This window comes from Leptidea sinapis, chromosome 41 (genome assembly GCF_905404315.1).
Source record: "Leptidea sinapis chromosome 41, ilLepSina1.1, whole genome shotgun sequence".
Classification (NCBI taxonomy): domain Eukaryota; kingdom Metazoa; phylum Arthropoda; class Insecta; order Lepidoptera; family Pieridae; genus Leptidea; species Leptidea sinapis.
In genome coordinates, this window is record NC_066305.1 from 8915480 (window position 1) to 8939200 (window position 23721).

General features: G+C 34.7%; 1 protein-coding gene across 1 annotated transcript in view; it reads left to right on the top strand.

Annotated features, from left to right (window-relative positions):
• LOC126976465 (patched domain-containing protein 3) overlaps positions 1-23721 on the top strand; it is an 80983-nt gene that overhangs the window by 37880 nt on the left and 19382 nt on the right. The window contains exons 2-3 of the mRNA XM_050824795.1: positions 19821-20097; positions 22712-22929. Of these exons, the coding sequence (XP_050680752.1) occupies positions 19821-20097; positions 22712-22929 (495 nt within the window). The remainder of the gene's footprint in view (positions 1-19820; positions 20098-22711; positions 22930-23721) is intronic.

A 23721-nucleotide genomic window follows, 5' to 3' on the forward strand; every position in this document is an offset into this window, starting at 1 on the left:
TCAGGCTGTGTCAAGGCTGTCTTCCAATCGCTGAGTCACGAACCAAGATTTACTTAATCTTTTATCTGTTAAACAGTGTAATTATAAAACTACTTAACAAACACGATAATTAATGATGTGTTTATATTTGTTATAATATTTGAACCTTGAGGGTGTATCTTTTGTTTGTTAGAGCAAATTTGCATGAATGCTGTTAGATAATTAATAACATTGTTGAATCGGGTCAGTTTATTAATTAACTACCTATGCCCCGCGGTTTCAGACATTTTTGAAGTTATACTTCTTTAGGCGCGTTATGAGAAAATGATGAGAGTGAAATTTTAAGATGCGCGCGCATCACTATAACACAGAACTAACAGGATGAAGTTGCTTCCTAATTTCTGACGTTTGCGTCATTCGTTATTTTTTTTTGGTTTCTTCGTCCATTATTAGGACAGGCAAAGGGTACAAGCCCATACAGCCGTTTTCATTATCTAATAATTAATTGTCAAAGCCATCTTTGCAAGATTTTTACAAAATTGTTTGTTCTAAAACCGTAGAATAGCAAGAGGAATAATCTTAATAATTTTTGCTTCTTTAGGCCAAAGAAGTATAACTTCTTGCGTGCATTCATAAGTATACACACACTTTTTTTATCTGAAGGTTGAGCCTGATTTTGACGATTTTTTACAACTAAACGAAATATCCTTTTAAAAATAAAGTTAAATAATTTTCACAGCTCTTTTTTTAAGTCAACTAAACTTTATTCAATTAGTCTTTACTTACGCGCGTTTTTGAATCGCCACTATAAATTACTAAGTGTACCATATGTTCGGGAAAAGTAGAGCTCGTGAGAAGAACATACAAGAAACTCAACGGCCAAGAACTTTATCGCAAAATCAATTTTATGTGTTCTAAGCTAAGGAAGGTATAATAATAATATGGTAATTGTATATAATTTATATGTCTATGTAGACTGTGATAGAGCTGTGAACCGTCGAAAATTTTGCAGTGAATTAAAAATCAAAGTGATATACGTATCGCAAGTGTAAGACGTAACTTGTCAACCACACCAAAGTAATAAACCTGGCCTGTTTTCGTCAGCTGTCTAGCAGCAAAGGGCTCTATCTAGACGTATAAATTATTTGAGTAGAAATGTTATAAATGCTAATTTGTTGCAGGATGAATCACCTGTATATTACATAATGCAACTATTAAACTGATTCTTCGAACATTACACTACCTTCATAACATCAGATTACGTATATTTGAAAACATAAAAATATCTCCGTAACTTTGGTTTCATACCCAAACTTAGATCACCAGATAGTAAAATATCAAGAACTAAGAAATAAAGCATGTAAAATATCAAAGACTTAATTTGATTGATTGATTTTCCAAGTAGTCTTAAAACAGTGCAGAATTCGTTCACTGTACTCATTCTTGGCACAATACAGTAATAGAACAGTCCTTTAACTTCATACTAGAGCGCCCGAATCAACGCACGCACACATATACAGGGCTTACACGGCCGCTAAGCAATCTTGGGAAGACAAAACTATTGAGTGACACGCTGTAAGCGCCGCCGAGACTGGTCACCTTGAGACATTAGATGTTTGTCTCATTTGCCCAGTAATTTTACTAGCTGCGGCGCCCTTCAGACCGAAACTCAATAATGCTTACACATTGCCGCTTCACGGCAGAAAAAGGCGCCATTGTGGTACCGCTAATCTAGCCACCATCCTGTGCAAAGGAGACTCGCACTGGTAAATGGTAATCTCTTTGTAAATTTTTCTTCGAATCTTATCATGGCACGCTGAAGGCTTTAACTATACGGCCTGTATCGTTGTTTCCTGTTTGGATATAACATAAATATTCAAATAATCTAACGTTAGTTGGCGAATTAAAAATATGCCAGTTCTCTGTTTGACCCGAGCGGGAAGTATATTTAAAGGAGCGCCGTTATATATTCTGCTAAAATTATTGCTGCAAAATATTCGTAAAAACGTCCGAATTTGATAAGCCGTCGGCATGGTCAATCTTTTTGTATGTACCAACCCTAACGTACTGCCCAGACATAGGTATAAATTGCAGAAGACCGCTGAGTTACGCTACTATTACTATTACTTGTACTGTGTTATTTTGATATCAAAATACAATTTCATTTAAACGAGCGAACTCAAACCCACATGCACACCCACACACACACACAGTTTTCATACTTTTTTTAATTGTGCGATAATTGTAAAATTAGTTTTTTATTCATGTCTATATTGTTTATCAAATATTATGTATCCGCTCAGGAAGTTGCGAGATTATATTCCATATACAAGTGTCCTAAGACAACTTACTGGGAAGTCTCAACCACTCAAAATGTATATGTAATCTTTGAAATTGTGGCGATTGCATCCACATTAAGTTGGCAACCCAGTATTGTTTGGAGTGCCAACTAATCACATAAGAGAGAGGGAGACAGATATAGACGCCAGACAGTTGACAACGCGACAACGAAGAGAGACGCTAACTTTTTACCCGCGAGTGTCATAATGTATAAATTATAACTAATAAGTCACGTAGATAAACTTACTTCTGTTAATATTCACGAGAGCAAACGCAATAAACAAAAGTAAAGATCGAGTCGGTGGTTTAATTTACAAGCCACGATAAAATAAACGAAATTTAAGTATTTATATATTTTTTTATTTTACTTATAAATTTCTTCTATTGTACCGTACGTAACGTTCGAATCTCTTGCATAAATAGTTAAAGTACCTTAACATCATTAGCATAGAATTGATTTTAAACTGGAAAGAGTGTTTCATTCTATAAGTTCCGCGTATTTCTCTCATTGTTATTATCGACAATGACGTGAATTAGGACAACAGAGAGTCTTAACTAGCGAAGACTAGTCATAATAATTATAAAACATTGTTCTCGTATGTTATAATTAAAAACTCCATTATACTATTTATATAACAGCACCACAGCAACTTTTCTTTTGTTAAACAATGAAGGAATTGGATTAGAAGTTGTGTTTAAAAATTTAAGTGAATTTCGTGACCTCTACAATTGTATATACATATTTCGAGTGAGGTATACTTCTTTTGGCGGGTTAGAGTGAATTTTAACGATGCTCGCGCACACTTACGGCCGTTCCCAATATACTATCTACAGATAGAGATAAATAACTACCTTCTACTGTCAGTAATTAGCTGTCAATAATCTGAGCTCTCTATACCCGATAAGTCATTCTTATCGCCTTATATTGGGACGCGTGAATTGCAATATCCATACAAACTTTATATCGCTGGTAAGCTATACGTCGTCCCATTCACAGACAGCGTGCATGATAAGGTGAGTTGCCGTCGATAAGTTTATTGGGATAGAAGTCAACGATAGTTACAATTTTTATCTCAAGTAAAAGATAGCCTGGATATTGGGAACGGCCGTTAGTTACCATAGGCCTCTTGCTACCCACTCACTACTGAATCCCAACCAATGGACGAGACTTAAATAAAATAAAATAAAAAAGTTTGTAAAATAAAAAAAAACTTTTATATCATATTTAAATAAGCTTATTATGCAGTTTAATAATATTTTCATCGGCTGTATTTAATACGTTCTTTATTACCATTGTTCTTTTTAAAAACGTAAAATAGCATGAGGAATAAAATATTTTTGAATGGCAAAAAAGTACATGACAGGCACAACACAGTAATTAGTAGAACAGTACTTTAACTTCATACTGGAGTGCCCGAATCGACGCACGCACACAAACACGCGATTTACACGGTCGCTTAGCAATCTTGGGAAGACAAAACTATTAAGTGCCACGCCGTATGTGTCCGTCCTTCTTTTGTATGGACCATCTCTAGAGCACTGCCCAGACGTAGTTATAAATTTTAAGGAGATCGCTGAGTTACACTACTATTCTCTATCTTGTATTCTGGTATAGGTAACTTCTTGCGAGCATACATAAGTTTTTTACACACACTTTTTAATTGTCTCATGACTGGTTTTTTTCTGGCGCGCGCGGGAGGATCTCTAAGATTACCGTCCGATGACGCATCAGTCATAAATCTTGACATACTTGTACGACTTTCCTCGTCGTGGTTCCGTCTATAGGATCTGCTTTATACTTGATAGCTTGCGCAACTCAAATAATTTCATATTGTTAGTAAATTGACTTGAGTCGCTCCTTCAAATCCATATCTCATGGAAGTGTGAAATTTGTATATATGTAGTTTTTAATAAAAGTTTTCTCAACAGTCTTTTTCAAACTGAATTCATTTACATATACGGATTGTTATCCCAGCAAAACCATGCCGCAGACCTTAAAATTCCACTGTGTCAATGTATTCCAAAACAAAACTTAATCTCACTTTTAAAAAAAATATAAATTTTGAACGATAGATGATGTTACTTTCATAGCAAAACATGGTGATATAATTCTATTAAGTCTTGAATTAATAAGTAATCAAATGTCTAATTTGTTTGATTTGAAAAAAAGAGTATTGGCCACAGTCCATTTAATATTTCTTTCAAGCCGTTTGAATAAAAATTTGAAATAAGAAAAATAATTTGAAATATTCCGTAATTCTCAGGAAGAAATAATATTATGACTACGAATTACAAGGCATCTTATCGTGTTTTGTCTAATGGCTCAAACCATTTCCTAGTAACTTGTATAACGTTGTTTTTAAATTTCCATTGTTACAATTATTATTGTACTCATCTTTGATAGTACGAGTACTATAATTGCAATGGCCAGAAATTATAAAAAAATAATAGTAGCCTAAATGCTATACATATCTGAACGTATATAAACATAAATGAAGTGTCTGTCTGTCATTTTTTACAAAGTATTTACTCCAGATTACCAATTTTTTAAATTGAGTTGTCAAAAAATTTGTAAGGGATGATACCAGTAGCTGAATTCCACCACCGGATATTAAGTGTAAAAGCGTATTAAATTTTCTTTCCTAAACAAAATAATTTTGTTTCCTAAACATTCATAAAATAGTTGCAAGAAATCGTAGAAACAGTTTAACAGCTTTCGTTCGTTCTAAGAAACCGTTAAGGTAAATAAAAACAGAACGAAGCGAAGTTAAATTACTCAATGACTTATCCGCTTAAGATAACAATCTCATCATTTAGTAATGTAGAATTATCTCATCAAGTTTATTATGATTACGTGACGGAGCTTGCTGTCGTCCCTCGCACCATAATTACCAATGAGGACAGTTATTACGTATTATCAATAAGCCACTCTAGTAGGTCGTGTCAACAACCTCATGTGATACTTTCACAACATAATCTGGACTAAGGCTGAGATCTATATAGCGTACTTAGACTTTATTCAGACTTACGAAAAACTCAGCTGAGTGTAAGCTTAGCATAATCTTAGATTTCATATTTATAGCCATTTGACAGCTGACGTTTTAATGAACTTAATCTTAGAATGAGATCTATAGAGCGTAGTTAGACTTTGTTCAGACTTACGTAAAACTCAGCTGAGAATAAGCTTAGCATAATCTTATATTGCATTTTTATAGCCATTTGACAGATAACGTTATGATGAGCTTAAGATAAGGCTGACATCAATATAGCGTACTTAGACTTTATTCAGACTTACGTAAAACTCAGCTGATTATAAGCTTAGCATAATCTTATATTGCATTTTTATAGCCATTTGACAGATAAAGTTATGATGAGCTTAAGATAAGGCTGACATCTATATAGAGTACTTAGACTTTGTTCAGACTTACGTAAAACTCCGCTGAGTTTATACTCATATTACATAGCATATTGCATTGCATGCTTAGCATAATCTTATATTGCATTTTTATAGCCATTTGACAGCTGACATTATGATGAGCTTAAGCTAAGGCTGAGATCTATATAGCGTACTTAGACTCTATTCAGACTTACGTAAAACTCAGCTGAGTATAAGCTTAGCATAATCTTTTTTATAGCCATTTGACAGATAACGTTATGATGAGCTTAAGATAAGGCTGACATCTATATAGAGTACTTAGACTTTGTTCAGACTTACGTAAAACTCCGCTGAGTATAAGCTTAGCATAATCTTATATTGCATTTTATAGCCATTTGACAGCTGACATTATGATGAGCTTAAGCTAAGGCTGAGATCTATATAGCGTACTTAGACTTTATTCAGACTTACGTAAAACTCACCTGAGTGTAAGCTTAGCATAATCTTAGATTTAGTTTTTATAGCCATTTAACAGCTGACGTTAATATGAGCTTAAGCTAAGGCTGATATCTATAGAGAGTACTTAGACTTTATTCAGACTTATGTAAAACTCAGCTGAGTGTAAGCTTAGCATAATGTATGATTTCGTTTATATAATCATTTGACAGCTGAAATTATATTTTATATAAAAGTAAATGTATACACTTTTATAATAAAGTCCCTATAAATAAATTTAAATGTTTTATAAAAAAATGGCACTGTCGTAAACCATATTACTCCACAGCTGAATATCTAAATGATCGGACAGCCTGGGACTAGATTGTGATTATTTTATAGCGATAGAAATGATTGTACAATATTGTATATTTTTATTGAAAAGAGCGCAAAAAAAGAATGCTGGGAGAGTTTCTTGCGCCGCTTCTTCTCTCTCAGAGAGCCATTTGTTTCCGAAGTGGTAGTTGCATCTAGTATATTTGAAATGACTACAAAAAGAATTCTAAAGGAATCAATTTTGAGAAAATAAATGCCTTTTATGCCTTTTTATGCTGCGGCCAAGCTAAGAAAGCCCAATGCAAAAGTTCGTGTTTTATCAAACTCGGCTACGTTTTACATAAGTAAAGTCTGAGCTATATATCTCAGCCTTAGCATAGATATTCGAAAAATGCAAATAAATGTCTTGCAAACTTCTCTAGAAGAAACCCTCATGACTTATGAAGATTCTCGGCACCTCTTAAATGAAACAGGAAACGAACAATCTCTCAGATCATCTGATGGTAAATTACCGCTGTTATCATTTACAGTTTTTTTTTAAATAGGAACAGTTTAAGCTCCTTTTAGACAACGGGAAGAGTAGGAAATAGGAGTATGCGTAATACCTAAAACAAAACAATACTCTTACGGCCGTTCCCAATATTCAGTCTATCTGTTAATGAAAAAAAAAATATAGCTATCATTGACTTATTAACTCACCTTATCCGTACACGCTGTCTGTCAATGGGACGACCAGTGATAGAAGTTTGTATGGAAATTGCAATTCACGCGTCCGAATATAAGGCGATAAGAATGACTTATCGGGTATATTGGGACAGCTTCAGATTATTGACAGCTAATTACTGACAGTAGAAGGTAGAAATTTAACTCTATCTGTAGATAATATATTGGGAACGATAGCTTATTTGTCACACCAGAAGACAAGAAATGAGTAGCAGGAATTAGGTGAATGAGGTCTTTAGGACAACGCACGAGATAGGGACTATTCGAAAAAGATCAATTCAAAACAATCTTGACAAGATGGTTTCAATTTGAATTTATTTCAACGCTCAGAATTATTACAACACATTTAGTCTGTTTAATCTCAAATGAATTAAAAATAGTAAAAGTTGTGAAATACAGCCGACAAGGACAAGGCCATATTAATTTAAATTGAATTTATACAACAACCGAATTGAATATTCACAGTACAAATTATAAGGAAATGATAATCTAATAAAAGACGTATGATTGATATGTAACTGTATGTGGCGACACTAAATAATGTTCAGTCATGTTAAATATACATTTTGTTAAAATATTTTGTTTTAGAAATTCTTAGATTTTTGAGCCCACTTACGGGATTTGGATGCTATTTTTTTATGAAAACTACGAGACGAGCAGGACGTTCTGCTGATGGTAATACGTCCTGCCCTTTACAATGCAGTGCCGCTCAGGATTATTGAAAAACCCAAAAATTCTGAGCGGCACTACAACTGCGCTTTTTATCCTGAGACATAAGAAGTTAAACTCTCATTTGCCCAGTAATTTCACTAGCTACGGCGCCCTTCAGACCGAAACACAGTAATGCTTACACATAACTGCTTCACGACAGAAATAGGCGCGATTATTGAAAATAATACTTTCCATGTTTAATTATATACTCGTATATTACTAGCTGAGCTAGCAAACTTTGTGTTGCCGATATTAAAATCGCGATACAAAAATAACTGTTGATGGTAGATGCGTGAAAATTTGAAGTTGTATGTATTTTTAATGCTGACTCATAATCAAACAAATTTAAAAAAAAATAAAAAAAAATTGGCGTTGACCACCCTTAACATTTAGGGGGATGAAAAATAGATGTTGTCCGTTTCTCAGATCTACCCAATATGCACTCAAAATTATATGAGAATCAGTCTAGTCGTTTCGAAGGAGTCTAACTACAAACACCGCGACATGAGAATTTTATATCTTAGATTATACATCATTATTTACATATTATATAGGGAGATTAAAAAAAAATTAAGACATGTTGTCTGTCAAATTGACACGGTACCTAAAAGATTCTTGCATTTGGCCATTATTAATATAAATGACTGTAATCCATTTTAGCGTGTTATTAATTATTATGAAGTGAAAGGCACCTGCCGGTCAAGGAATTCAACGTTACTTGTCATAGAAACACCTCGAAATATAATTCAATAATTTATTATTTGAAATAATTTGAAAAACTGCTCTTTGGAGTTATATTAATTTAGTTTTATGCATATTTTGCGTAGTTTCGAAATATTGATGATATTTGTATTTATTACACGAAATTTATTAGATATAATTTTTTCACATATTACGAAGTTCCTTTCGTACGGCTATGGTCAAGGCAAAAAAACGTGTATTTTTTTTGAGTCACGACACCGTCCCAGGCGGCCGTGGGATAGAGATGGAGTTAAATCGTTTCAACTATTGTTTTAAGAAAGGTTAGGCGACAGATTTAAACTCTGGTTCCCGAGCGGGAATGTGGGTTCGTATCCCACACTTGACAAGGTTTTTTTTATTACATTATAGTTTTAATTAATCAGTAAGCCAAGCATAATATTTTGTTTCGATTATTATGCTGATTTTTTTTATGGAATAGATGGACAAACGACAATACGGGTCACGTGATGTTAAGTTATCACCGCCGCCCACATTCTCTTGCAATACCAGAGGAATAACAGGAGCGTAGCCGGCCCTTAAGGAAGGTGTAGGCGCTTTTATGGAAGGTACCAATGTCGTATCGTCGCGGAAATATCGCACAAGGAAGCTCATACCACAGCTTTGTAGTACGTGGAAGAAAGATCGCTTAAAGCCGTACTGCGGAGGAACGCCACACATCTAGATGGTGATGATATCCTAATTTGTGGCCTATCGATTAAACGTGGCATTCAGCGGCAGAAATCGAGTGAAACAGGTCTTTGGAACACTCTCCATGATAAATGCAGTAGAAGACACGCAATGAAACGACGTCTTTACTTAACGCCAAGTGATCTAGCCTAGATTAATATGTTAATTTGGGAGAAATGTTTCACTTGCATCGTGGTTTCACAAAACCACACTCGGTATTGCTTTTTTAATTGTACTTAGATGCTATAACTTCATTTATGCTACTTACTTACTACAAACTACCCAACATATATCTAACTACTACTACTATCAACCTAACTTTGTAGGAAAAAACACAAGGTAGTATTATTTGCAGATGAAACTTCATTGATATTCACAGTGAAAAGAAAACAAGTTATATATTTTGACGAAGAAAACGATATTCTATCTAACATCATGTACTGGCATAGTTTAAGGATTGGCCTCCGCTGTGCTCCAACTAGATACTACCCTACCTAAGAACAATAGGTTTTTTTTATTACGGCAACTATTAGATAATTTTGTGCGTGGACTTTTGACTCTCAATGGCATCTTTCAAATTTTCTAACACGCGCTTCGTGTTAGTTTACATTGAAATTAACAAAATACAAAATACTCTGGAGACTGGCTCGAGTACGCCCACTTGGGCGTAGTATTATTATAGCCGTAATTTGCGACTACGGCTGCGGTATCTAGTTGGAGTGCAGCAGAGACCAATCCTTAATGTAAGTCTACTGGGTTAGCGCTAATAACTCTCGAGTCTCCCTTGGTCGTAATCTTAGGATATAGCAGTGTATAGACGACCTAGCAGCCCGATATTAACTAATTTTGATATTTAGCCAATATGTGCGTTACCTAGTGGTTTAATATTCACAATACTAAGGAGCTGATGACAAGCGCGGCTGACTTTTTACGACTTGTCAATCAAAATCCGTTACAGTACCAATTCGATTATTTTTCCATCTCACTGTCATCTCATTCCTTTTCCGTTTTTCTCTCTTGCACGCTCTGTTCGTCCAATTTAACCATAGTTAATTTCAAATTCAAATAATTATATTCCAAATAAGATGTGAAATCACTTATTGAAAGTCAAAAAAAAAATATAGATAAATATGAGAGCTGTAGGTAAAGAAATAGAACTTTTATTGTATATTCATGATTTGAACAATAAAAAAAAACTCACCAAATAAATCAGTGCTACAAATGAGGTTTTCACTACAATACCAATCACCGTCGTTTTGTAGCGTCGGTACTGTCATTGTTTCAATAGTAGTGATGTACCATTGTTATCAATAATCCTTGTAACTTGAACTTAATGTTAGTACTTCGATAGCACCGTCAAACTATTGTTAAGTAGTTATATTTGTGTAATGTACTGACATCTGTGTTATTATAGTTGATAATATATATTACCAGCTGACCCGACAGACGTTGTTCTGTATATAATAAATAAAATAATGTTTTTATGTGAATTTGTCAATAATATATCATAACATCAAGAATTACTTCGTAAAATATGCACCCTGCTGTCGTAATGAAATTGTTTCACAGCAGAATGTCAAACCGTGCGTCAATAAATTCTCTCATAGAAATTATGTATGGACACATCAAAGGAAAAACAAATTTGTTGGTTTTATTTAATTTAGCAGCATTTTCCTATTTATTCACCTTTACCTTCTCTGGACTTCCACAAATAATTCAAGACCAAAATTAGCCAAATCGGTCCAGCCGTTTTCGAGTTTTAGCGAGACCAACGAACAGCAATTCATGATAGATATTTGATACTACTGAAGTATGCAAAATGCAGTAGTTACATATATGACGACCCCGATAGCCCAGAGGTTAGTCACCCTGCCTACTGAGCTAGTGGTCCCGGGTTCGAAGCCCAGTAGGTGCAAACATTTATATGATGAATATGAATGTTTGTTTCTGAGTCATGGTTATTTATTTGTATTTATGTATGTTTAAGTAAGTATATTGTATTAAATATATCGTTGTCTTGCACCCATAGTACGGGCTTTGCCTAGTTTGGGGCAAGATAATTTGCGCAAGAGAGAGTCAATATTATTATTATTAACAATATTGTTATTTCCGCAAGTCTTACCCTTTCTAAGATTCTTTGACGTTGTGTGGAGATGAATAATCCATAATTCTGTATGTATTACCACATTTTTTTAAAATGAAAATAAGGGACGAGACGAGCAGGACGTTGAGCTGATGGTAATTGATACGCCCGAACCATTACAATGCAGTGCCGTTCAGCATTCTTGAAAAACCCAAACATTCTGAGCGGCGCTACAATTGCGCTCGTCACCTTGAGACGATGATGACGAGAGATGTCAAGTCTCATTTGCTCAGTAAATTCACTAGGTACGGCGCCCTTCAGACCGAAACACAGTAATGTTTACGCATTACTGCTTCACGGCAGGAATAGGCGCCGTTGTGGTACCCATAATCTAGCCGGCTTCCTGTGCAAAAGAGCCTCACACTGGTATTCCCACATTTATCACGTGTAGTGCTCAGAGGAATTGTTCAGGTTGATAGCAGTCGCCGACTTCAACCAACGGGCTTGAAAAATTCGAAATTCCACACGCATCATGTTGATGTCTCGCAGTTGACGAGAAATTTCTTGCCTCGCACAGCTACTTAGTGTAATCAATTACCGGCTGCTGTTTTTCCGAACTGATACGACAACATTCATCACCATCGCTTGACCCCTGGTTATGTGGATGTCCATAGGCGGTTGCCTTATACTTCCCATCAAATGAGTCTTCTCCCCGTTTGCCCCCTTTTATATGTATATAAAAATAACGTTTTTCCTATTTACAAAGTAGAAAAGTTGCTTCGATAGCACACAAATTGTTTAAGGTAACATCTAACAGTGGAAAATAAAAGACATATTAAATAATATGACTTTTTTTTAATACCATTGTATCTTCTAAGTCGAGATTGATAAATTGCTCTAACAATGCTATGCGGCAGGGTGTCTGTCAACATGTTAAGCCCTGATGAGCATAATCTTTTTGTGTCGGTACAAAAACTATGTTATGTTTTTTACAAATGCAATTAACAGACATTATCAATCTTGTTGGTAGTTAAATTTAAAAAATCTGCTTCTCTCTATTCAGCTATCTAATGAGACATTGTAAGAACAAAATCTTTATAAGAACAAGAAAGTCATGATGGTTTTTTTTACTTAATAAAATAAAAATAAATAATCGATATAACAAGGGACAGACCAAGGATCACCTACTAAGACCTGTTTTAAAATAATTATGTATTCCATATTTAACACTAGTGGGAATTTTCCCACTCTTCCTTCTTTGCATAGGATGCCAATTCCTGGGCTTGTGGGACTAAACATCAGCGCAGTTTTAATACCGCACACAATTTCGGATTCAATCAACCAGAGCGGCACTGTATTGTAATGGGCAGGGCGTATCAATTAGCATCAGGGAATGACTTGCTGGTCTTTTCACATAGGAAAACATGAAGGAAGGGATGAAGAGATTTCATCGGAAACGAAAAGTGTGGAGGTTACTTCAACGACTACTAATAGAGATTAGAAAATGAATAGAATCAGGCGTCATTCTGCGAGCCTTTATAAATAATCCTTTTACCACAATCATTGGTATTTCTTTATCTATTTAAGCCGGCTTTTCTCACGGTTCATATATGTTGGTACCGACTAGTTTCTGTCCATTGGTCTGTTCCTTCATCAGTGTTCGCGGAAACGTTCCGTCTCGCACTACGAGTTTGTGATGGTAATCCGAAACTAGTCGGTACCAACACCGATAAACCATGAGTAAAGCCGACTTAAGTTTTTATATTTTAAGTGTTAATTACGCTAACTTTCTCAAAATCACTTTAACACGTTTAAATAAAACACTTTTTAAAGGATTAAGACGCGAGTAATTGTTTTTACATTAGATGTTGAGTAAAAGTTAAATTTTTCTTATATTTTAGTTAACCCGATAATTCAAAACCTTTCCAGATCTCGTTGGTTTGGATCTCAGGGTTGTCATTATTAAGTTACGCGCCATTTATTGCCTCGGAGGTGATATTTGCTATAGACACATGGGTTTTGAGAAAATTTACTGACTGCATTTGCCCTGAAAACGAGATCTGGAAAGGTCTTGAAACTGTAACTTTTACGATAAATCGAATGTAAAAGTTACAGTTACAATTACTCGCGTTTTAATACTATAACAAATGTTTTATTTGAATTTGTAACACTCGCATTAGGCTAGACGTAAGTGTTGAAAACAAATAAATAACAAAAAAATAGAAATAAAATACCATTTTAGCACGTGTTTCGCGTGAGCAACTGAGGAGCTATTAACTCGTCAAACACTGGAACATAAGGTGGGAAACCTTATGAGAATTAACACTGAAGACTTTATAACATTACAAATGATGATGGATTTAAAATTCATAAATTCCTGCTGCCAGTGATGTCATCCATCTAGATGACGCAGCAAAAATACTATACCAGTGATAATATAGCCTGTATGTGATACATACCTCTTGTTAATATCTGCGCATTATATGAATTTAATCTGTTTAGTAGTTAATGCATTTTTCCCGCACATATGTACATACAGACAAAATGAAAAAAATTCTATAAACTACCTTCCTTTTTTTATTTGGTTTTGTTCGCAGAACACACAGTAAGTATTCTTTAAAAAATATTAAATATTGGAATTATTTATAGCTTTTCCCTTAGGTAATATATACATCTAGACAGACTGTGACATCTGTGAACACGTCGAAAAAAATAGCGGTGCACTGTTACCTCTATTTTCAGCAATGCACGCACACAAAAATAAAGACGTATTGCAAGTGTAAGACGTAGCTGGTCATGCATACCTAAAAGCAAGAGGCTCTATCTCACCGTATAAATTATCTAAGGCTTTCCCTTTGATTTCTGCGACACAAAAAAATAGAATGCTGGGAGAGTTTCTTGCGCCGATTCTTCTCTCTCAGAGCGCCATTTGTTTCCGAAGCGGTAGTAGTATCTAGTAGTTATTAGAAATGACATTAAAAAGAATTCTAAAGGAATCAATTTTGAGAAAATAAATGCCTTTTATGCCTTTTACATACCTACAGACGCGGATTTTGCGTTTGGCGTCTCATTTCAAGACGATTCGCACATAATAGTCTAAATTACGAGGTATGGAAATTTAACGAATTTACTCTGAAGTTACAAGTTTTCATGGAATTCTTTTTACGTTTTATTTACAGTTAAACATCCGTTCTTAGCAGTAACTCGCTTAGCTTAGCTTTGTCGGTGAATCTATTTACTCTTTGGTTAACGTGAGTACATAAGAAAGAATATTTTTTTTAATAAAGACATGTTCAAATAAGAATCATCAGTCTTGTGGATTTTTAGCACAGTTGGGACTTAGGCAACACATGAGAACTTTTCGAGACTTTTTTCTTTTTACACTCCCAATACAAAACGAAAATTACTTTGTTTTAGTGTGCGTGCGTTACTGAAAATAGAGGTTATCAGATCGGTGCTATTTTTTTCGGCGCGTTTTTGTGAATGCAAAACGTGAAATATCATCATAAAGACAAAGAGGATGTAAATACTACGTAATAAGAGGCGGCACCGCCTAAGTAAAAATTGAAAATAACCTATTCTTGTGGCCTGTAAATTAAAAAGCCTAATAAAACCTTTTTTGTCATTTCTTTTGTTGTCTTTTTATTTCTCAAAAACGGAATTGAATGAATAGCGAGATGTGTATGAATTTAATGAAAGGAATACAAAATTAAGTAATAAGTTATTGTAATTTATTTTCATTTTTAATAACTTCAACACATTGTGTTAGTATCAAACTTAAAATAAGCTACAGGAAAAGTCATGTAACATTACTACGTAAGTAGTTACAGGGTAAATAACAACTACATCCTAAAAGTGGAGGGTTGGAATTGAACCACTTAACATTATATTGGCACTAAAAATTTCGTCAATGTAAAATTATGTGATGCATATTATTTTCAATTTTTTAGAATAAAATGCAATACAGTCCGTTTTTCAATCATAACTATCGAATTATCGTTTTTAATCCTTACTAATATTATAAATGTGAATGTTTGTAACGGTTGCACGCCTAAACCACTGGACTGATTTTGATGAAATTTAGTACAGAGATAGACTAGAGGTTGAAAAAGACATAGGCTAATTTTTATTGCGACAAAATAAATGGAGGGGTTGAGAGAGGTGGAGGAAGTTTGGATTGGAGTTCGTCATTATCGAATATGACACCATGAAACTTTGTATTTAGGCAATTGATAAGAAGTAATTTATAAGTGTTTGATCGAGCATTTAAAAAAAATCTGCCTAAAGTATTTCACGAGGACAAAGACGCGGGGACAAAAAACTAGTAATCCCATAAAGTTCATAAAATCAAAAAGCAGAAATGTATTTCGCCGCAACAGCTGACAGCATTAGAAACGTTACACAATTGACAATGACCCTTATTACGTAGATATTGTACATTGCATTATAATGCTGGCTAAAAAAGTCTAGAAAGAACATTGAATTTTTTTTCTACAATTACAGAACTGTTTTTTTTTATTTATGGAATAGGAGGACAAACGAGCGTACGGTCACCACGCTCATGGCCTCCGGTCCTCGACACTAACCTATGCGAAACATAGCGGCACTTAGCCGCTTCTTCACGCCGGTATTCTGTGCGAGTGTAGTAAGTAACCCGGACGAGTCTGGTCCGATTGTGCTGACGTCAAAAGACGGTAGCGTGACTCTCCCACTTTCAATAATAACTTCCCACTCTTTCGCTCAAATGCCAATCGCTGTGATTCAGTTATATGGGGCTCTAAGGACCCCTTACGTATTCCAAGGTTATCTGGTTACATACTGTATATGCCTATTAATCCTACTCACTATGAGGAATAGTATCTTAAAAGCATTAATAGTAATCTTTACCACACGTTTCTCAATAGTTTTTTAAATTTCGTAACACATTTTGTTTTCAACCTTTTCAAAGCATAACAATATTATGTTTGTTCCTGTAGTTAACATTATGATTATCATAAATTTGTAGAAAATTCTATCAATAATACAATGTAATAAACATAGAGTAATAAACAGTTTGCGCGTAAGAAAACAATTTATCTTGATTACACTCTGGTGTCGACATGTAACATAACAATAAATAGTTCATAAAATATTATACGTGACATCACACAATGTACTATTTTCAAATATGATCTATAAGTTTATACGCAAAGAATATATAAAAGTACAAGTACAGAAGTACTCACTCCGCAAAATCAATAAAAGAAATAGGGAGTCTTGCGGTCATACAATAAGGTGTAATTCAGCGCTACTAATATACATTTTTATTCACCAAGAAGTTGCCTCTCTTTCTATCGCGTGTCTCTTACCCCTTCTGACGACATTAGGGTTGACTTCTTGACCTAAAACTCTACCTACCTAGTATAAGGTCATCTTATAAAAATTGCCTAGATATTTAGATTTTTCTATAATTTAAATAGGTATGTAATCGAAATTTTAAATGAATATTTTTTTGTTGTGAACCCTACATTAGTAGCAGATAGTATGCGTTGGAAGACCACGACATAGTCAAACCTACTAATTATATAGGAAATAAATAGGTAGCTATCATGAATGGTAATTTCATTATAATAATAATCACTCTACATTAGATTATTTCAGCGTCTTTATTTGGATCTTTCAGATCAGTGAAGTAGGTGACAACAAAGCTCGCATGTGCGTCACTGATCGTGTATCCCTACTAGCTGGCCTACTCTGTTGAGGCCGCCGCACGTACTTACGGTTTCTATACCTACACGGGGAGTGAGGCAGGCCTGCTATGGGCGTGAATCGTTTTCTACACATTTACTTCAGTTATTTTGCCCACTAGCCTCAAGAATGTCTTAAGGCTGAGATCTAGAACGCTGAGATCTTTAGAGCGAACTTAGACTTTGCTCAGACTATACTCACGTAAAACTTAGCTGAGTATAAGCTTAGGGTAATCTTCGATTACGATTTTATTGTCAATTGACATCTAAAATTATGCTGAGTCTAAGCTAAGACAGCCCAATGTAAGGTCAAGTTCGCATTTTATCACATTCAGCTAAGTTTTACGTACGTAAAGGCTAAGCAAAGTTTAAGTGCGCTGTATAAATCTCAGGCTTAGACTTTACTTTCGTGCGACTTAGCTTAGCGAAATCTTTAATTTCGTTAAGTATTATTACTTTATGGAATATATAATGCTAATAATAATAATCATAATAATAATAATCCCAATTATTGTTTCTAGTGCGTTAGAATACCTCACTAGGCACAGGATTCTAACTTAGAATCACTCGCTAAGTTCGTGGCTCAAATATAGAAACCTTCGCTTGTGCGTGCAAACGAACTTTGCTCTCTTGTTGAACAAATAACTAACTTGAATATGATTTTATGGCAGACCTCTCACAAAAGTTTTTCTGTATACGGTACTTATTGATAGGTAAAAAAAACGTTTCAACTATTAATATTTATAACTATAACAACAATTTAAACGTTTGTTATTGAGAGTTAAAATTACAAGTCAAGGCGAGCAACGAAAATGCTTAAGGTTAAAATTACCTGCTCCAATTTTGTTTACCTTTACAATCCGATTTCATTTACTTGCCCTTAAACATAACCTGCTTTATTATGCGACATTATCCTTTTAGCTCTTTTTTAATTTTATTTGCCGTAATATACAAAAGATCTCGTATCAACGAAATGGTTGTTTCCAAAGATTTCATTATACCAAAGCGATTTTTCAAGGGATGCTTTTATATGTACGTTCGAGCAACTCGCGTCGCAGGCTCTCCAAACCAGCTTAGCGTCAGATATAAGCGTTACACGAGAACGTCAGATCTAGGACCGATACACGATATACAGATGTTAAAAAATCCTGTCCAATATCTTGAGGCGTATATTGGTATCAAGTAGTGAGAACAATAATAAATGTTGATTTTCAGAAAATAAAAAAAAGTAAAAAAAAAGATTATTAACGTACCCAATTATAAAAGTTTAGAAACCTCTGCTTGAGCCATTTTAATTTTTCCCGGTGATTTTAATTTTTTTTTTGACGCGAAACTCACGAGAGAATTGCAACACTAAAATTAATCTTTGACATAAAACCGATTTTGTAAAGATTACCTATCTAAGAATCTCGAAGGCGAAGCAGATAGATAATACCATGTGGGGGACACATGGTAAATAATAATAGCAACATCAAAACAGATACAGAATGTAGAAAACTTTGACAACCAGTTATTCATTGCGCAACGAGGACACGGTTCCACGGACGCTTAACCTGACGCGAATGTACTTATGCGTTCTGTATATTTCTAAGCAACACTGTAATTAACAGGTAATTATTTCTTAAGGATGATAAAAGAATAGTACATATGAGATCGTTGCCTAATGGTTGGTTTATGTTGGCCCCAACTGCTGACTTGTGAGGTAACACAAAACTACGACCCAAGTTATTTAGAGTATTACTTAATAGAAAATATGACGTTTGAGTTGTAACAAAAGAAAAAGTCTTATTCTCAAAGGTTTTCCAAAAGTGTGTATCGGGCCTAAAAATATAGGCTTCTTTTGATTTCTTTCTAAGAAAAAGAAATATATTTATTTACCATAGGGAGTGACAATAACATAAGATATTTCAACAACACTTGGTTAACGTCGTAAAGCCACACCAGTTTGTAAAGAGGCTTTGAGATGAAAAGAAGAACTGATAAGAAAATCTCAGCCCAACTTTTAAATCATATAACATTTTAGGTGGCCTGTGCAGAACCAGACAAGAACCATGCATCATTAACCTCTATATTATCTAATATTCTATGGTAAGCCTTCTTTGTCAAAGAAGCTTTAATATATATTTTCTTGAATTTTTGCTCAGTTTCTTGAATTTGTGAGTCCTACGATATGAATTTATACCAACGGGTATGAAAATATTGCAATTTTTTCCGCGTTTATATTATGTATTTGTCAGTGACAATTATAATTCAGTAAATAAATTACGAAGAGGAAGAAGACTAACCAATGTGTGTTGCCAGTTATGACATACGGAACACAGACGTGGTCGCTAACTATGGGCCTTATTAGGAAGCTCATGGTCGCACAGAGGGCCATGGAGAGCACTATGATCGGAGTTTTCCTGCAGGATCGAATCAGAAATGAGGAGATCCGTAGGAGAAACAAAGTCAGCAACATAGCCTAGATGGTTGAGAAACTGAAGTGGCAGTGGGCAGGGCACTTAGCTTGACTGGTTGCCGTTGGGACAGTAAAGTCCTCGAATGGCGACCACGTACTGGAAGACGTAGTATTGGTAGGCCTTTGACCAGCAGTGGGCGTCTTTCGGCTGAGATGATGATAATGAAATAAAATCATTACCGAATGTAAACAAAATGTTTTAATTTCCTTTCTCCGTTGTTCCAGATGGGGTGTCGATTAACAATCGTTGACGATGTATTGAACCGTTCGTTCTACAAGCTGGGTATGGTGGTCGGCAAGCGTCCTGGATACTTCATCATAATTCCACTGCTTCTGACCCTGCTAATGGTCACTGGCTACCAACGTGTCCACTACGAAATGGATCCGGAGTATCTCTTCTCTCCGGTCAGCGGACAGGGGAAGTTAGAGAGAAGAATCGTTGAAGAACATTTCAAAGTTAACTATTCTCATAGGTTCAGTGTTGGCAGAATTACTAGAGCAGGTATGTATGTTTATATTTATATTAATATTTTTTTTATTCATGTAGGTTACGGAAATGTCAAAGGCTTACTTTTTTTTTACATTTACTGCCACTTCATAAAAGGTTGAGTTTTAATGAGAAGAAATAGCAAGAAATTCATTGCCACTCTTTTAAATAACATTTACCCTAACATCATTTTACAAATCATTTCAATTGCATTATGTAAAATGATGCAATTAAAATACTCACACGTCAAATAATCACTGCCTAACGGCCCTTCCCTATATATTATCTACAGATAGAGATAAATTACTACCTTCTTCTGTCAGTAATTAGCTATCAATAATCTGAAGCTGTCCCAATAAACCCGATAAGTCATTCTTATCGCCTTATATTGGGACGCGTGAATTGCAATTTCCATACAAACTTCTATCGCTGGTAAGCTATACGTCTTCCCATTGACAGACAGCGTGTACGGATTAGGTGAGTTACCGTCGATAAGTTTATTGGGACAGAAAAGTCAACAATAGTTACGATTTTTATCTCAAGTAAGAGAGATATAGACTGAATATTGGGAACGGCCGTTAGACACAGAACACACTATATTTCTGTGTTCTAAATTGATACTAAACAAGAGTTATTGAGTACAGTAGATGCATCATCCACACATATTAAAAAAGACGCCGAACTAACTGTAGTTGAAAGAATTTTAGTTTTGTAAACTATAATTTTTATTCTCTGAACAGCTGAAAGAACTACCAATTAAAAGACTCAAATAAAGTTCTTCCCGACACAGACTAACTATAGAATGATCTTCCTTGTGCGTTGTTTCCAGTACGAGGCTGTTAATGCTCGTTGTTAGCGGCGGTGATCACTTAACATCAGGTGATGACTCGTTTGTCCTCCTCTTCCATAAAATTGTTAATCTGTTACAAAAAAAATCTGTCATTAGTACACATTACTTAGAGTATCATAGCGCTATACAGGACGTCCCACGACTATGCCAAATTTATTTATTTATTTAATGGATCACTAACATGAGAAACAGTAGTCACAGTGTTACTGTTTACATTGCTATAATTATGAAATCTAACTTTTCCTACTATTAAAATCACAGCATGCTTTGTGCTATAAAAATTATGAATATGGAGAAATCTAGAAAAATATTGTTAAAATTAGTATATTACGAGCATGGAGTACCTTAATATATCAAAATATGTTAAAATTAGTATATTACGAGCATGGAGTACCTTAATATATCAAAATATGTTAAAATTAGTATATTACGAGCATGGAGTACCTTAATATATCAAAATATGTTAAAATTAGTATATTACGAGCATGGAGTACCTTAATATATCAAAATATGTTAAAATTAGTATATTACGAGCATGGAGTACCTTAATATATCAAAATATGTTAAAATTAGTATATTACGAGCATGGAGTACCTTAATATATCAAAATATGTTAAAATTAGTATATTACGAGCATGGAGTACCTTAATATATCAAAATATGTTAAAATTAGTATATTACGAGCATGGAGTACCTTAATATATCAAAATATGTTAAAATTAGTATATTACGAGCATGGAGTACCTTAATATATCAAAATATGTTAAAATTAGTATATTACGAGCCTGGAGTACCTTAATATATCAAAATATGTTAAAATTTAATGTGTTCCTTTTATTTCTGATACTATATGAAGTCTTTCGATCGGTATGATTAAGCTACTGTGTATTTTTTTCGTGTATCGTCATGCTTTGTATACAATATTATTATTTATATATTAAAAGTACAAGAATAAGGCCAAAACTGATACATAGATATTAAATAAAAAAAACTACGTTTAAAAAAACCGACTTCAAAAACTGAAAAGTATAAAATAACTAAAAATTTCATTTAATACACCTCTTATGCAAACCTTTACCTTTAATATTAATAAAACACTATTATTTGTATGTGCTACCTATTGATAGGTTTTCAGTGCCAGTTAATAATAAGATATAATCAACCTAAATGAAAACTGCAAAAAAAAGCCGTACACAGCAAACAATTATGTCATCCAGGTAGACGAAAATTTTCATCTAAATGTTCATAAAATGAAAATTACTGAGCCAAACTATGTAAAATTTATGGGACCAAATGACATCTATTTCGCATCAAATAAAAGAAGAATTACTTAAATCGCATCATAAATCTCAGAGTAATCGGTGTACATACGTAAAAAAATACCGATCTAATTGATAACCTCCTCCTTTTTGAAGTCGGTTAGCAAAAGAAGTAACATCTGTTTCATAGTGTAATCGTATTTTATCTTGGTCGTTCCCTTCCCTAAAATATGGTCGAGGCAGGCGATGACTAGTCTATGCGTCATGTTCGTGAACGGGCGCTTCTGGTGGTGGTTGCTCGTGTCTATGCATTGAGTATTTGACGTCTGATTATATGATTTGCACTACTTAATATATATTTTGTAAAATTAAATGAACTTGTAAAACATTTTGACATTCAATAACTGATTTAAGATACTATTTTAAATAAAAATATTTAAATTTGAATATGAAGGTATGAAACCAGGTACAACGGATTCGGATTTTTAAAGGAAGACCTAATGTTTATAAACGTCCACAGGAAGATTCGGACGAGTTATCATCGTGACGAAAGACAACGACACGAATATGCTTCGACCAGAGGTGTGGAAAGAGCTGCGGGAGTTGGATGACTTGGTCCAGAACATTACGGTGACGCTGCCGACGGGAGAGACCTTCACGTACCGAGAGGAGTGCGCGAGATGGCAGGGGCAGTGCTTCGTGAACGATATCCTCAACGTGGACAAGATAATAGACGAGGTAATACTGGTGATATCCTCGGAATGATAGCTGGCAGACCAGATTGCACTTATGTTAACGACTGTAACACCTTCGCGGGTAGGTTGGTCCGTAAATGTCCATATTGAAATATTATAATGAAACTAACAAAATTTTAAGTAGGTGAGTTTGTAACTTTTCAGAATAAGCAAGGACGTCATATATATATATGACGACATATCATTCGCAATCTGATAGCGGAACGGCAAAAGTGTGCTTAAAGACAACGTAAGCACACTTTTCTCCTTAGTCGTGTGTCAACTAGTGGGAGGCTCGTTTGCACAGGATGTCGGCTAGATTATGGGTGTAGTACCCATAATCTAGCCGACATCCTGTGCTAACGGCGCCTATTTCTGCCGTGAAGCAGTAATGTGTAAGCATTACTGTGTTTCGGTCTGAAGGGCGCCGTAGCTCGTGAAATTACTGGGCAGATGAGACTTAACATCTTATGTCTCAAGGTGACGAGCGCAATTGTAGTATCGCTCAGAATTGTTTGGTGTTTCAAGAATCCTGAGTGGCACTGCATTATAATGGATGGATGGCGTATCAATTACCATCAGCTGAACGTCCTGCTCGTCTCGTTCCTTATTTTCATAAAAAAAACTGTCCGAATAAAATCTGAACAGAATAAATGTTTTACATTGACAAAGAATATTTTAAAGTGGAGTATTCAGTAATTATAATTTAATATTTATAATGACTATTCAAAAGCGCTTAGTTTAAGCCTATTTGAAAAAGTTTATTAAAATCGCATTAGACCGCGCGGAAGGTTAC